The 15,899-nt window shown below is 36.8% G+C and overlaps 1 protein-coding gene across 2 annotated transcripts in view; it reads left to right on the plus strand.

Annotated features, from left to right (window-relative positions):
• FCHO2 (FCH and mu domain containing endocytic adaptor 2) overlaps positions 1-15,899 on the plus strand; it is a 109,645-nt gene that overhangs the window by 79,425 nt on the left and 14,321 nt on the right. For both annotated transcript variants that reach the window (XM_026498809.4, XM_057307444.1), the window contains 4 exons: positions 4,029-4,158; positions 8,860-8,971; positions 12,109-12,264; positions 12,610-12,742. In XM_026498809.4, coding sequence (XP_026354594.3) covers positions 4,029-4,158; positions 8,860-8,971; positions 12,109-12,264; positions 12,610-12,742 — 531 coding nt within the window. The remainder of the gene's footprint in view (positions 1-4,028; positions 4,159-8,859; positions 8,972-12,108; positions 12,265-12,609; positions 12,743-15,899) is intronic.

Consider the following 15,899-nt stretch of genomic DNA (forward strand, 5'->3'; position numbering starts at 1 on the left):
AAGGGAGATTCCTGAGAAAGTTAGCACATTATAAAAATACCATTCATTACCCATTCTTCCACAATTAAGAAGCGATACTCATGTAAATCTGCTGTAAGTCAAATACTAAGAAAGACTTGGTAGCCTGTTCTTAGGGCTTAGAAGTATACTGCCAGGAGAATCCTAGAGGACATCTAGTCCAGCTTTGTTTTATATGTAAGGAAACTGGAGTTCAGGTCACTTAACTGAATTACCAAAGTTAAGTTGCTTCAAGAAAACTTGTGGCCTACAAAAGTTGTCAGATAATTAAAATCTACAAGTTATATTCAGAGGCTCTCCCAAACCAATCTTCTTGCCTCTCATCTCTTCTACTTTGCTTCATGTTTTACACTAATTGCCAGTATTACATTTCTAAAAGTCAGGCTTAACCTTTTTCCCCAGATAGACATCTCCGGTGGTTCCCCATAATCCATGCGGTTGAATGTTTTAGCTGAATGTACAAGGCTTTTTATCAAGTTGCCTCAACAACCTACCTTATTACCAGACTAACTGCCCAACTTTCTCCTCTTTGCAACCTGTGTTCCAGACCTTTGAAACCTTCCACTGTTCCCCAAACACATCATGCTCTCTTATGCATCCATGTCTTATTTTGCTTCCTTTACTGAAATGCCGCTCAGTTGTCTATGTAGGAAACTGGTCTCTTTTTTTAAGATCCAGCTAAACATCATCTAGCTAAAGCCCTCTTTGATCATTATCCCTCCCCAAGTAAACGTAGTCATTCTCTTCCTTATACCCATATACTTCGTTCATATTTCTTTTAGTGCACAAATTACATTATATATACTTTCCTTGTGTGTTCCCTTCACAGGACTATACCTTAGCCAGTCTCATACTTTGCATAATGCCTGTCACATAGTGAGGAGACGTTTCATGAATAAATGAAAAGGCTGGAACACCAAGTGTTGAAATGGTGACATCTTTCTCCTCTTACCCTAACAGACTAAAGGAAGTGAACTCAAAGACTCTAGGTACAGGCTGCCAAGGAGATGATGATTATTTGACAAATATAAAAATGACTGCCTCTTAATAACATGGGATTTTTTTTCCTGATTAAAAGATCATGTAAAATTTGGGAAATAGAGAAAACAGAAAATTAAAATCCCTTCCCTATTTCATGACCCAAAGATACTCAGTTAACCTTTTTATATATATCCTTTCATTAATTTTTCAGTGCTTAAGTATTTATTCAGACGCAGTAAAACATAGTTGTTAAAAAAGTACCTTTTAGTCACTAATTACCTGAGCAACATTAGCCAACTTATGTATTTGGAGTCTCCGTTTCCTTATGGGTAAATGGGTATAAAGATAATAGGTGGTATGAGACCTAAATGAGTTACTGGGTGTAAAACACAACATTGTGGAGTGCAAGTAATTGCTCAGAAAAGTTCCTGTGAATGATAAATCAAAGGTCATACCTTAAATATTTTTTATTCTTCACTTGAAAATATTTTGGAGCTATTTCATCAATTATTCCATAGATTTTAAACTTCTTTCAAGTGGTAGAAACCTTTGTCAAATGATCTTAAGTTGGGAATCTATTAAATAAGTAAAAGTGGGACTTTTATACTTGAATCTTTCACCCTTTACTCCCGGCCCTAGCATTGTGAACCTTCGAGAAACCACCCTCTGAGGGCTTCAAGGAGCACCTTTTGAAATGGCTGCAGAGCATAAATAACACCACTTGTAACACCACTGTCAGCATTAAATTTTCAAAGGTTTTTAGAAATGTGATTATTTGACATTTAGTTTATTTCCAAGTTTTCACTATTCAACATTGTCTTAATGAATATCCTTTTGTTTACTACTTTGCAGACAGTATTTCCTTAGTAAAAAAATTTAAGGTAAAATTCATGAGCTAAAGCACATTTTTAAGACTCTTGATGGTTATTATTGCCGTATTGCCCACCAGAAACAATTCTCTCCAGCTCTACATCAGAGTGCTCTTGTCCTTGCATGCCTGTATGTGCGCTCTTCTGGGGAAACTGATGCTCACAGGGTCTGTAATCACACCCTTCCACACTCCTGTAGTGAGTGCCTCATTGTTCTAGAGCAGTTGTTTTCAAAGTTTGGTCCCCAGGCTAGCGGCAGCATTACCGTCACCTAGGATCTTGGTAGGTGATTTGTCTGGCTCTACCCCAGACAAATCAGAAATTCCGTGAAGTGGCCCTCCGAGTGATTCTGATGCATGTTTATGTTTAGAAATTGCTGTTTTTAACAAGTGCTGTTCAATAGAAACATCATGCAGCAACATATATTAAAGTTTTACTTGTTTAACGTGGCTACTAGAAAAACAGATTGACATTTTGTTTACTTATTTAAAAAAAATCATTTTATAATGTGATCAGTATAAAGGGAGTATCTTTTCTTTTTGTGTGTGCTAAGTCTTCAAAATCTATGTATTTTATACTTTAAGCTCATCTCAAATTTGGACTAGCCACATTTCAAGTGCTAGCGGCTCCTGCGCTGGACAGGGCTGTTCCAAAGTCAGAGAAAACCACTTGAAAAAATGGGCGTTTTTGTCTTTTCCTAAAAAATTATAAAGTACACATTCTAAACTGTAAATCATAAAAATGTGGCGACATGATATTGGTCATGAGGCCATGTTGCTAGAAGGGGAAATTTCCCCCACAGTAGTTTTTCAAGACTTTTTTCTAAGCTTGCAGGTTTCACATAGCTGTTGCGTTTACCATGTGTTTGGCCTCACGCCCTGTGCTGCTTCCATCTGTGTACACAGGGAGCTGCGGTTTTATACCTTGCTATATTTTTTCAATCTATTAGTCATCATTATCAGTCATTAAAAAGCCATTATCTGGAACTAATAGTTTAAAAATAGTTAATTGCAGGAGTGGAGGGTTTACGTAGTATAAAACACTTTGGATGGTATCTAATTTTTATTTAAGTGTGTATCTGTAAGTGTATATTTATAGAATCAAGAGTTAACTAATTTGAGTGTATGAATGCTTATAAAGGGTTTTGTTTCTGCCATTTGTTTTTCATGCCCCTCAGATAAGTGAGGACAGGAACAATATCTTTTTTAGTCACTGCTTTGTATGTAGTATCTAACCCATGGCCTGACATACAGTAGGCTGTAAATAAGTAGTGTTTTCACTTAATACTTTTACAAGCAGGAAAAGGTTATTTTTAAATAAGGTAAATATGCCTTATTTTAAAAAATGAAATCCCTGAGGAAGTGTTCCTCATCTATTATTGGAACACTTAGGAATGTGGAAGGGAAAAATCCATTTCCCCAGGTAAAAGAAATGAACTGAAGTTCTATTTTTTGTATTTGTTTTTATGTTTAGAAAGGTGGGAAGACAGAAGTAAGATTTTCTCAAACCTCTTTTATGCGTTAAACTGTCTCAATGAAGAAGCATTGCAAGGATTTATAAAGAGAAAATGGACACATTTGTAAATATTGAAAATAAAGGGCAAGCAAGATTTAGGGTTTGCAGCAAATAAAGCAAAGGATTAGTGAAAGCTCAGGTAATACTAAGCCCTCCCGAAACTAAATCAGAGAAAGCTAACACAGACAACTCCTAAAAGGCAAAATGCCAGTCTTATTTTTATCAATTTAAAAATTATTTTTCCTTCTTCTCGGGCTCATCCATTCATTGCTGACAAGGGTGCAGAGAAATATTCTCTTATGTTTATAGGCAGTAAAGTGAATAATCCTTTTGGGAAGCAGTTTGGCAGTATGTATGAAAAGTCTTCATACTGTTTAACTTCTGAGAATCTGTCTGAAACATACTTTTTGAAATAGAGAAAGTGTCCCATGTATAAGGTTCTCTTGACAGCATTATTTTACAATAGCCTTCTCAGCTTTAATCTACTCTTGAAAATGATTTGACCTATGGCATTTCTATTTTTAGTTATAAGAAACAATAAATTTGGTTTAATATATTAAAATTAATCTTACCTGATACCTAAAAATCTTTTCTTATAAGGAAGAATTGTTTTAGCATTTTGGTAAATAACTTTTTGTTTTTAAGCCCAGGCCATTCAGCCCACCTGTAACTTCCAATACCAGCCCACCTCCTGCAGCTCCTTTAGCCCGGGCAGAAAGTTCTTCCTCTATCTCATCTTCAGCCTCATTAAGTGCTGCCAATACTCCAACAGTAGGTAAGTGATTATCATAGCTTCCATGTGACAGTGAGCATCCCAAGTATGATCGGGCTGAATTTTGTTTTTTAATGAGATCATGAAGAATTTAACATTAGAAATTTTGGTTTTTTGGAAACACACCTGGTATTATCAAATTAGCCACGTTTTTCTTTTCTGTTACACAGTTTCTATTTGAATAGGAGACTTTTTTTTTTTTTTAACAGTGTGAGGAGTACATCTTATTTATAAACTGGCCAGTTTAATGTGCGAAGGTGAAATATAATGCAGTCCTTTCTAATGTGAAGTAATACTTGCATTCCTTGGATTTTTTATTTTAATAATGATTCAACTTAAGAAAGGAATTTTGTGCTTGCAATTAAGTATTTCTCCAAGAATTTAAGTCATAAAGATGTAAAAGTAGTAGATGTTAGGGTACAAGAGTATAGACCTAAATCCCACCAAATATATCCAGTATTTTATTACATCTAGATTTTGCTCAAGACATTTTTCTGTCTTCACTTTAAGGTTTTCTACAAATTTTTTTTTTTAATAATAATTTGTTAGTCACCATACAGTACATCCCTGGTTTTGGATGTAAAGTTCCATGATTCATTACTTGCGTATAACACCCAGTGCCCCATGCAATCCGTGCCCTCCTTACTACATTTCTCACCCACTGTTAGTGTAACAACGCACAAAGCCACTTCAAGCTGCTGTGTTGTGGGAGTGACAAATTCTCATCAAAATTAGAACTGTCTGTGCTGCTAAGTAGTAGTGAGTTTATCTTTGATAATGCCAGTCACTGATGCCCACTAACTCGGCATAATCCAGTAGTGCTCAGAGTGTGATCCTGGTACCTGCACCATCTGTCTGCATTACCTGGGAACTTACTAGAAATAGAGACTGTTTAAAAATCCCAAACTTGGTGTGGGGCTAGCAGTTTTTGAACAGGCCTTCCAGGTGATTGTGATGCCTGCTCAGTTTGAGAATAATAGCCCTATGTAAGCAGATTTAATTATATCCAATTTGATTAGTCAAAACTCAGAAAGGAGAAATGCATTTTCTAAGTGTGGCCATTGTAAAAATAACATTATATAAGCTAACATGAGATTAAAATTTATTTGATTTTTACATGTCCAAACATGTTACCGTCTTATATACCTTCACAAGCATATCATTTTTCCTCTCTTTCGACTTCAGGTATAATACATCTAGTAAGTTTTTCTATTTGCTGTATTTAGCACTTTAATCTTCTATTTTCTTTGTGTGATTTTTTTATTTTTGGTTTTTGCACACTGTTTTAAAGGACCCACCTGTTTTTTTATGACTAAAAGTTAGGTGGTCTGGGTAACCAAAATTTGCTTTAGTTCTCCACTTTCTCTAGGTTATTTAGAAGGATTTCAGTTTGTGATGGAAACTGTTTTTGATAGAGTAGGCACATATTTTAGTTTGGGCCAGTGCCGGCAATAGGAGAACCACAGGTAGGGGATAGTGATGATACAGGCAGGTGGGATATAATGTGGATTTTGTACAACAAAGGGACTTTTAAATCTACCACAGAAGTTGACTTTTTTATTTTAATGCTTATTCAGCTCTGTTTTTTATTCTTCTTGAAAATATTTTCTTTTCCTGCAATATTTTGTTTTATTTAAATATGATAGAAGATGATAATTTGATTGGAACACTCTCTGAAATTGAAAAGCACTGTGAGACTTCACAAGGTATTGTATGAGAAGCAACGTATGTGTTGACTAATGATCCTAAAGTGTATCTAAAATACTTCGTTACCTCATTTTTCCTTTTTCAGCAGTGTATCCTGTCTCCGAAGTCAAGAATAACTCTAAGGTTTAACTTTCTCGATTTTGTACTAATTATGTCCAGTTGCTGTACAGGATCTATAGATATCAACTCCCCAATTACAAAAACCTACAGTATTTTTGCATTGCCTTCCATCTCCTTGCTTTTCTTTCCTCCTCAACACTAAGGAATGTCCATAAGTCTTACTGCTAAGGTTGTCAGAACCAGAGAAAAAGTGATTAGAAAAGAAGCAGAAAGACTGTCAGTTAAAAAAATGGTAATAGCTCAACTCCCACAACAAAGGCTGTCCTAGGAAAGCCATCCATATTGTGAGGTGAAGTTAGAGGTATAAAGGTGGCAAATAAATGGGAGTGTTTTTTAATCTTGAGCCGAAAGGAATTCCACAAAATTATCCATTGATTGTTACAGGAAGATACTTCTTGCTTCAGTTTTATAAGCTCTTGGAATTTTCAAAACATACGGTTGTTTACAATGACACCAAAATTAGAACACATGATATCCTTCTAAAGAAGACAGGGAATTTTTTATTTCTAAGAAAGGATTTATTCTGAATAGTACCTTATAAATTTAGACTTCTATACTGTTTTAAGGGCTTGATTACATATTTCCTATGTCAGACATTTTTTTGAACTATGCATATGCATAGAAAATACTAAAGGGGATATGCCAAGATGTTAAGTGGATTTTGAATTTTTTCCCCTACTGTTCAGTGCTTTTTTTACTTGCCACGATTTCAGTAATGGGCTTAACAATTTACAGAGACTGTTTCAAGAATTCTCCTTTTATATGCCCAAATTGGATAATTGAAAATAATAACATGTAAGTTTCTTTTGATTTTTTTTATGTCAAAGTAGGAGCAGACATTAATGTTACCCATGACTATGTAAATATCCATATGTTGTAGGTGGTTTAAGGGAAAAGATTAAATTCATATTGAGAATATAGTTTTGTTTAGTAAAAAAAAAAAAAAAAAAAAAAAAAGAATAGCTTTCATCTTCTTCCAAAAAATACACTTTTTTGAATTTCTGGTGACTCTAGAATAATGTATTTTTTTTTAAGTTCACTGAACTAATTCACACACAGTAAAATTTTTCCAGTGCACAAGCATGTGTTTCATAGTTGTATTCAGTTAATCTGTATTTAGTCTGCTTTGTTCACCTAACATTTTCTTATGCACATACCTGAAACTTCTGCCTTTGATCAGCCCCCTTATCTTTCAATTAATCATCTCTCACCTGATCCAAAATTGAATCCCTGACAACAGACATTTTTCTCTTCATTCCAGGATCCACCCTGTGTTAGAGTGATCCTACTAAATGAAAAATGTAGCCATGTTTCTCTTAAACATTTTTAGTGGCTTTTAGTGCCATAAGGAGAAAATTAAAGGTCCTCCATGCTGTGATCTGGGCCTTACACGTTTCTCTAGACACATCTTCATCTCCTCTCATCTTTCTAGCCATCCCTCATTCACTAAGTATGCTCCTGCTTTGTAAAACTACTTTTGGTTCCAAAAGGTAGCATTTTTTTTCATGCCGCCTTAGCTGAGTGCTGGACACATGTTAGAGTTAGTAAATAGTAGCTGTTGTGATTTTTTTGAGATTTTTATTTTACTGAGTTTTTAATTTTCATATGAAATTTTAAGTTTTGTTTTTTTAACAGTCGGGGTGGGGGCAGTTATTTTTCCCATTGGCCTAGAAGCAGTTCTTATATTGCTTTATTTTTCATCCCTGAGCTTTTTCTTTTTTTTTAACTATGAAGAACCTTCTAAGTCAAAATTCCTATTCCTTCAAATTATCAAATACCACAAAATCTTCCTGGCTGTTAAAGCTAACAAAAGATCTTTCTCCCTGTAGAATCTCAGGGTCACTTGTGAGGCAGAGAGCTAGTACTGATTTTTGTCAGAATTAGTATTTTAGGTATTTCAGAAGTAACTCTGCCTTTCATTGTAGGTACTGTTACCTGAAATAAAAATACCTGGTGGCTGTGAACAGTGTGTGACACTTAGAGACCGAAAGCATATATTCAAATTTCAGAGACACATGTTGACCTAGATTATTCATTCTTAGTACAAGAACTGGATAAACTATATTATTGGCTTATTTTTTATAAAATTTCATCATTTATTATATATTAAATAAAATGCTCCACTTTCCAATTAGTAGCAATAGTGGTAAGGTGTAAATGGGCAGAGTACATTTGCCAAGAAAGGCAGTCAGCTATTTTGAGGAATTTTCCTATTATGAAATAAACCAGAAACTTTGCTTAGGTTAAAGAAAAAAACAAACCTGAACTCATGCATAGGTTAAATTTGTTTGCATTTTATTATTCTTTTAAAAAACTGATACTTATATGATTTGACTCTAAAGGTATATTATCTAAGTAAACTTTATGTCAGGAATGTTATAAAAAACATTAGTCCCATTTAATAGGTAAGGAAATAAGATGTAAGAATTAGACAAAGAAGAAATGAAAGAATTATGAGTAGTGTATCATTTGGAAATAACTGATGGAAATAGCTGAAATTTAAAAAATCCAGTTTAATGCCCTGACATATGTGATTGGGAGAACCCAAAACAATTTAGTATCTGAAGGGTTGTGAAGAAATGTTTTAGTTCTTCCGGGGAAAGGTTTTTTCCTTCTGATATTCCTTAACCTAAGTGTTCAGTGTCATTTTATTTAAAAGAAGTCAGTGTGACATGTTTTCCTGATTTTTTTTCGTCCTCTGTATTATGTTCCAGTGTGTTTTATGCTCTATTTCTTAACCTTCAGATTTATATATAGGCCATCAATGGAACCAGTAATAGATTCATTTGTGACAAGCTAACATTGTGATTTTACCTGTCTTGCTATTTTATAAATGTCTTTCTGTAGGATTTAACAAATGAATTGTATGTATTCTAGGTGTGTCACGAGGTCCCAGCCCTGTTAGCCTTGGAAATCAAGACACCTTACCTGTGGCAGTTGCCCTCACAGAATCTGTTAATGCCTATTTTAAAGGAGCAGATCCCACCAAGTTAGTTTTAAAAAGATGTGTGTGTGTGTCTGTGTGTGTGTCTGTGTGCGCGCGCGCACATGTGTTTGGTGGGCATAAGGCCTAGTGGTAAATTTTCAGAGTTAATTTTGATTCTATAATAGAATTTTCTGTTATTTATTAACCTGCCTTTTTTTGCTATTAAGTCATCTAGCAGTTGTCTTTCTTAAAAAAAAAAACAAACAAAAACAAAACCATCACTATAATCAGCAGTAGTAATGGCTTCCCCCCTCCCCCAGTTTACTTATATTCTTGTCCAGGGTTTATGACCATTATGACCCATCCGTTGTTTGACATATCTCTAGAGCAGGATGATGGCAGCTAACTAGAAGGGTATAGAACTCTGAATCTTGATGTAATGTGTATCTTTGGTAAAGTTTTGCCAGAGACACCTAGAATATAGGTCTCCTTTATGAGACTCTTGTCAAGGAATCAGTTTAGCCCCCTTCTTTTAAGAAAATGTTCTGGTGAATGACCACTCCTACTTTTCATGTATAACCATACTCATTCAACATACATTCATTCATCAAATATTTGAGTGCTTACCACGTGTAAGACACTATTATAAGCTTGTATTATCATGCAAGAAGCAGCTTACTAGTTTTCTCTTACGGTAATGCAAAACTTTTAGAGAAGAACTTTGTTTTCTTTATTAAAGTATCCTCCACACTTGAGTATTTGATGGACAATTGTATGTTGAACAACATGAAAGGGAGTGGTATTGGTATATGCCGTGAAGAAAAACTAGGGTAAGAGGAGACAGAATTACAATAGAGGGCTACATCTTTTTTTTTTAAGATAAAATGATCAGAGAAAACCTTTTTGATGTTAAATTTAAGGAGATGTTTCAAAGACATTGTGGAGCAAACCATGCAGATGCCTGAGGGAAGAGCATTCCAGTTGAGTGTAAAAAGCTGAGGTAGAGGCATGCTTGGCATATTCGATGAAAAGCAAAGAGAACTATGTCACTACGTTGGGAGTTAGCAAGAAAGGGAGTAGTCAAAGTCCTTAGAGGGACCAGATCAGGTTGGGAATCGTAGACCATGGTAAGGAATTTGGAGTTATTTTGAGCAAGGTGGGAAGCCAGTGAAGGCTTTTGAGCAGAGAAATGATGAGATTACTTAGGTTTTTGAAGGAGCACTCTGGCTGGCATATGGAGAACAAACTAGAAGGAGCCAGAGTACAAGCAGAGAGAGAAGGTTAAGCGCAGCAGTCCAGGTGAGAGATGATGGCCGCTTATATAAGGTTATTAGCTGAGGAAATGGTGAGTAATAATGAGATACTGAATTCCTTTTGAAAACAAGGTTTGTCAAGATCTGCTAAGGGAGGAGATTGGAAGTACTTATTAAGACAACTACATACATGATTTTGGAGTTCAGGGAATAGTGTTAGAGTAGAGCGAGAAAACATTTAGTAGTGATTAATTTGTATACAATCCTGAAAGCCACAGGCCTCAGGGAATAGAGAAGAGATCTGATGAGAACTCTCTGGCTTCCTTCAGTGTTTTGAAAACAGGAAGATGACAGTGATTTGGTAAAGGAGAACCAGTAGAGCGGTGTCCCAGAAATGAGGTGAATAAAACCCTTTTATGAAGGACGGTGTGAAGCTATAACTGATGCTGATGCTACGTCAGGAAAAATGGACCTTTGACATTATGGAGATCATTGGGGACGTTCACAAGAGTGATTTTAGTTGAGTGTTGGAGATGAAAGCATGCTTGGAGGGAGTTCAAGAGCAGGAGGTGATGCAAATATGACTATATTTGGAAAGAACTAGTATAGAAAACTTTCAAGATGTTTTGCTCCAAGTGAAAGGAGAGAGGTGGAGTGGTAGCAGCAGAGAAGTGATAGAATCAAAGAAAGTTTGTATTAATTTTAGTTTGTTTTTTAAAGATATACATTTTAGTATGTCTGTACACTAATGGGAAAGATCCATTATTTTGGGGAAGAAATTGAACTTGCAGGAAAGGGTACAATTCCATGAGTAGTGAAGTCCTTGGATATGTAGGAGATGAGCTTCAGTGCGGAAGCAGTGAGATCGGCCTTAGGTGCATAGACTGATCATCTGTTGAAACAGGAGGGAAGGTATGGCTACAGCGTCAAGTAGGAGTTCAGTTGTGAGACTATGAGGAAGTTCTTTCCTGATTTTATCTACTCAGTAAAATTTAAAGTAAGGTCAATGGCTGTGAGTAGGGGGAAGGAATACTGCAGGTTGGAGGAGAAGGAAGGTGTGAGAAGAGGTAGCACTGCATTATGATGGACCAGGAAATCCCAAGAGACCAGGAAATGAGGATCTGAAGGGATGAGTGAAAAGGTAGTAGGAACAGTGGATTGCAGAGGTTGGAGACTTGTTGGAGATATGGTACTAGACGGAAGAGAGGAAGCGGCCATTAGAGTAGTGGGGAGGCTGAAATTGAGATGTTGGAGGGGCTGCGGTGTGTCTGAGGTAGGCTGGAAGACAGGATCATTGGAGGTAAGGGGCTGAGAACTGAGTGACCAGATTATTAGGAGGATTATCTTATCTATGTGGATATTGAAATCACTAAAAATGAAGATAGGAGTAGTGGTACAGAGGCAGAATGACAATGGGCCAAGAGGTAAAATTTTCAGAAAAATGAAAGGGAGTATTGAAGGTAACTTGAATGGAATACCAAGTAGTATAGTTTGATGGTTTGGGATACAAAAGAGGCTGGAGGTTTTTAGGAAGGAAGTAGGAATTGAGAGTTGGAAGGGGCAGTGAGAAGCAGGGAAGACATCTCCCACTGCCACTGTCAGGCCCAGGACTCTGAGGGGTTTACAGGGAAAAATAGCTCCAAGTGGGGATAGTTTTACCAGGGAAGCATTGTCCTTATAGGACAGCCAGGGGATGGTTTCCACAAACAAGGGAAGGAATATGATCTTTATGTTTGCATTTGTGTTTGGAGTTTAAGTCTAAGCAAAGTGGATGATACATGCATATGCCATTTCACACACAATCATATTTTAAATAATTAAATTGAAACAATAATTCATCCATAATTATGAAAGATTTTATGTGTCCTTTTAAAAGCAAGTATGTTTTAAATGGATATTAAACGACTCATATACACCACTTAAAATTTTCCAACTCCCTAATTTCAGGTGTATTGTGAAGATCACTGGTGACATGACAATATCATTCCCGAGTGGAATTATTAAAGTCTTCACTAGCAATCCGTCTCCAGCTGTGCTATGCTTCAGGGTGAAAAATATCAGCAGACTAGAGCAGATTCTTCCAAATGCACAACTTGTGTTCAGGTTTGTGTACTTTTGTTTTGAAAGTGACATTTCTGTAAAACTTTTCCTTCTTTATTGAAGCAATAATCATTGAGTTGGGTGACAATACCAAAAGTACTTACTATTATTAAACAGCCTTCTGCTGCTGCCTGTGTGTATTTTGGGTGATGGTGGTGGTAGTTGTTAAATCTTTCTCTCCTGTGCATTATTTCATTGTTCAAGCAAGTTTCTGCTATGTTCTCTTCTTCATCCCCCTAACTTTTGAGTTATTCCTACTAGTCTTTCCCAGGTCACCAAATGACAATACAGAGGCAAAGGATAAAGCTAAGTCAGTTAAAATAACAAAAATATTTCTTATGCATACAGTGATCCATCACAGTGTGATTCTAACACAAAAGATTTTTGGATGAACATGCAAGCTGTTACTGTCTACCTCAAGAAGCTATCAGAGCAGAATCCAGCTGCTTCTTACTATAATGTAGATGTATTAAAGTATCAGGTGAGTGTCTTATCCTTGTAAAAGTCCTTAATCAAAATGTTAACAAATAGAATCTCACAAATTAAATGAGTAATAGGTCATGGCCAAATGAGGTTTATTCCAGAAATTCAAGGATATTTCTTTCTTTTTCTCCTTTTTTAAGCTAGTGTGTGTGTGTGTGTGTGTGTGTGTGTGTGTATATATATTTATATTTATATATTTTTTTAAGATTTTATTTATTGTCAGAGAGAGAGAGTGCGTGCAAGCAGGGAGAGTGGCAGGCAGAGGGAGAGGGAGAAGCAGACTCCCCGCTGAGCAAGGAGCCCGATGCGGGGCTCCGTTGCAGAACCCTGGGGATCCTGACCTGAGCCAAAGGCATACCCTTAACCGACTGAGCCACCCAGGCATCCCTAAAGATATTTCAAAATAAAATCTGTTAAGCCAAAGGAAACAGATGATCAAATTCACCATCTATTCCTGATTAAAATACTGAGCAAATATAAATACATGAATTTGTCCTTAACCTGAAAAGACCGATAACATCAGTCTTAATAATGAAACACATAAAGCAGTTAAAGTCTGGAATGGCAAAGACACCTATAATGCTCGCTAACGGTATAAGATTTTTCTGGATGTGTTAGAACAGGTAGACAAGAGAATAAATAGTAATAAATCCTGGAAGGAAGAACCCAAATATTATTACTTACAAGTGATGTTGTATTCCTGGAAAACTCAAGGGAATCAACTGAAAAACTATTTGCTATAAGAGCTTTTAGTAAAGTGGTGAGTTTAATGCAAACATTAGTAGCTTTTCTAAATAACCAGTTAGGAATTCTAATGCAGAAAAGATATTGATGATAAAAAAAAAAAAACCCACAACTAATCAGAGTTGGAGAGGTAGTATAAGATGGCAACATAGGCTCCTGAACACTCCTCCTTCTATGGACACACCACGTCTGCAGCTGTGTCTGGAGCAGTTTCCCCTAAAAAAGACCTGAAAACTACCTCAACCGATTCTTCACATTAGCAAAGAAGAAAAGGGAGCATGCAGGAGAGGCTGAGACCCAGTCTCCCCACAGATCCACCTCCAGCACTGCAATCCACAAGCAGAAGGGAACTCACAAACCTGGAGCTTCTTCCTGAGTGAAAGGTTCCTACCCCATATCAGGCATCCCAACTTTTAAGACATGTACCTGAGAGAAGAGCCCCCACGACATCTGTCTTTGGAAAGCAACAGAGCTTATGCCCTTGATACCCAGGGCTATAGTGATCTGAGAAACAGCTTTTAGAGGGCTCTCACACAGATTCACTCACCCTAGGGACCAGGGCAGAAGCAGCCATTCAGAAGGTACCCAGACTATCTGTGAAAGATTCATTTGCTAATCATAAAATGTAAGCCAGTGAGGTAGGGGCCTAGAGGGATATTCTCCAGGGATAGAGGGGCTAACGGGCAGCATTTTAGTGCTAACTTGTGAAAGCTGGCAGGTGCCATATATATACATTCTTTTATTCCACACCTTTTTTTTTCCTTTTCTTTCTTTTCTTTTTTTCTTTTTTTAAAGCAGGCACCGTCTTTACCATCCAGGGAACATAGGCTGAGCACTGTCATTTTTGCACTCTCCCTCTGCCTTGCTACGGCTTGCTGGTATCATCCACAAAGAAGCTTATACACTTGTCTGGAGCCCTGGTTTTTCCACCTGTTGCCTAGCAGACACCTGTAGATTGCCTGTCTGGTGGCTAGCAGGTCTTATGCTTGTGGTCTGACAAGACTCTGTATATCTGCTTTCTTTAAAAGCTGCTGCCTGATGGTTTGGCTTCTTTCCAATCAGTCTCAGTATAGAAGCCGAGATTACCTCCTTTGGAATAATGACAGGTCTTGGCACACCTTCAACAATTGGGAGCTATTAAAAAGGAATAGGCTGCTTGGATAATCACAAAGTGTCAAGAGACAAGTAGCAGCTAGGGCAAGGTTGAATGGTAAGGTTCATCTACATGAGGCTACTCCTTCAAGCCTGGCAGAGGTGGCTCTTTCATCGAATACATGGAAACAGAGTCAGGCAAAAATAAAGAAATGAAAGAATAATGTTCCTAATAAAAGAACAAGATAAAACCTCAGAAAAAAAGCCTTAATGAAATGGAAGTAAGTAATTTGCCTGATAGAGAGTTCAAAGAAATGGTCATAAAGATGAACTTGGGGTAAGAATGGATGGACACAGAGCTTTAACAAAGAAATAGAAAATGTAAGAAAGCGTCAAATATCAAATGTAAGTCACAGTGCTGAAGAATACAATACCTGATTGAGAAACTAGAGGTGTTCAACAACAGACTAGATGAAGCAGCAGGGATCAGTGAGCCTGAATACAGGACAGTGGAACTCACCCAGTCAAAGCAGCAGAAAGAATGAAAAAAGTGAGGATAGCTCAAGGGTCTTAGAGGGGTAACATCAAGCAGACTGACATTTGCATTATAGGTGTTCCAGAAGGAGGAGAGGGTGGAGAAAAGCACACTTTCCTAACCTGGGGCAGGAAACAGACATCCAGATCCAGGAAGACCAGAAGGTTCCAAATTAGATGATCCCGAAGAGACTTACACCAAGACGTTTGTAATTAAAGTATCAAAAGTTAAAGAGATCTTAAAAGTAGCAAGAGAAAAACCACTTGTTACATGTAGGGGGAACCGCCCCCCCCCCCGCCATAAGACTGTCAGCAGATTTTTCAGCACAAACATTGCAGGCCAGAAAGGGGACAGCAGGATACATTCAAAGTACTGAAAGAAAACAGCTTCCAGTGAAGAATACTCTACCCTGCAAAGTTATCATTTAGAATTGAAGGAGAGAGAAAGGAGTTTTCTGGATAAGCATAAGGTAAACAAGTTCATTACAACTAAACCAGCCTGACAAGAAATGTTAAAAGGACTTTTTTTAAGCTGAAAAGAAAGGGCACTAATTAATAAGAAAACAAATGCAAGTATAAATCTCACTGGTAAAGGTAAGCATTATGGTAAAGGTGTAGTGGATTAATTACTTATAAAGGTAGCATGAAGATAAAAAGACAAAAGTAGTAAAAATAACTATACAATAATTAGTTAAAAGATACACTACATAAAATGTGACATCAGAAACCTCAAATGTTGAGGGCGACTAAAAATAAGGTAGAGCTTTAGAATATCTTCAAACTTC

The sequence above is a fragment of the Ursus arctos genome, unplaced genomic scaffold (assembly GCF_023065955.2).
Source record: "Ursus arctos isolate Adak ecotype North America unplaced genomic scaffold, UrsArc2.0 scaffold_5, whole genome shotgun sequence".
NCBI lineage: Eukaryota > Metazoa > Chordata > Mammalia > Carnivora > Ursidae > Ursus > Ursus arctos.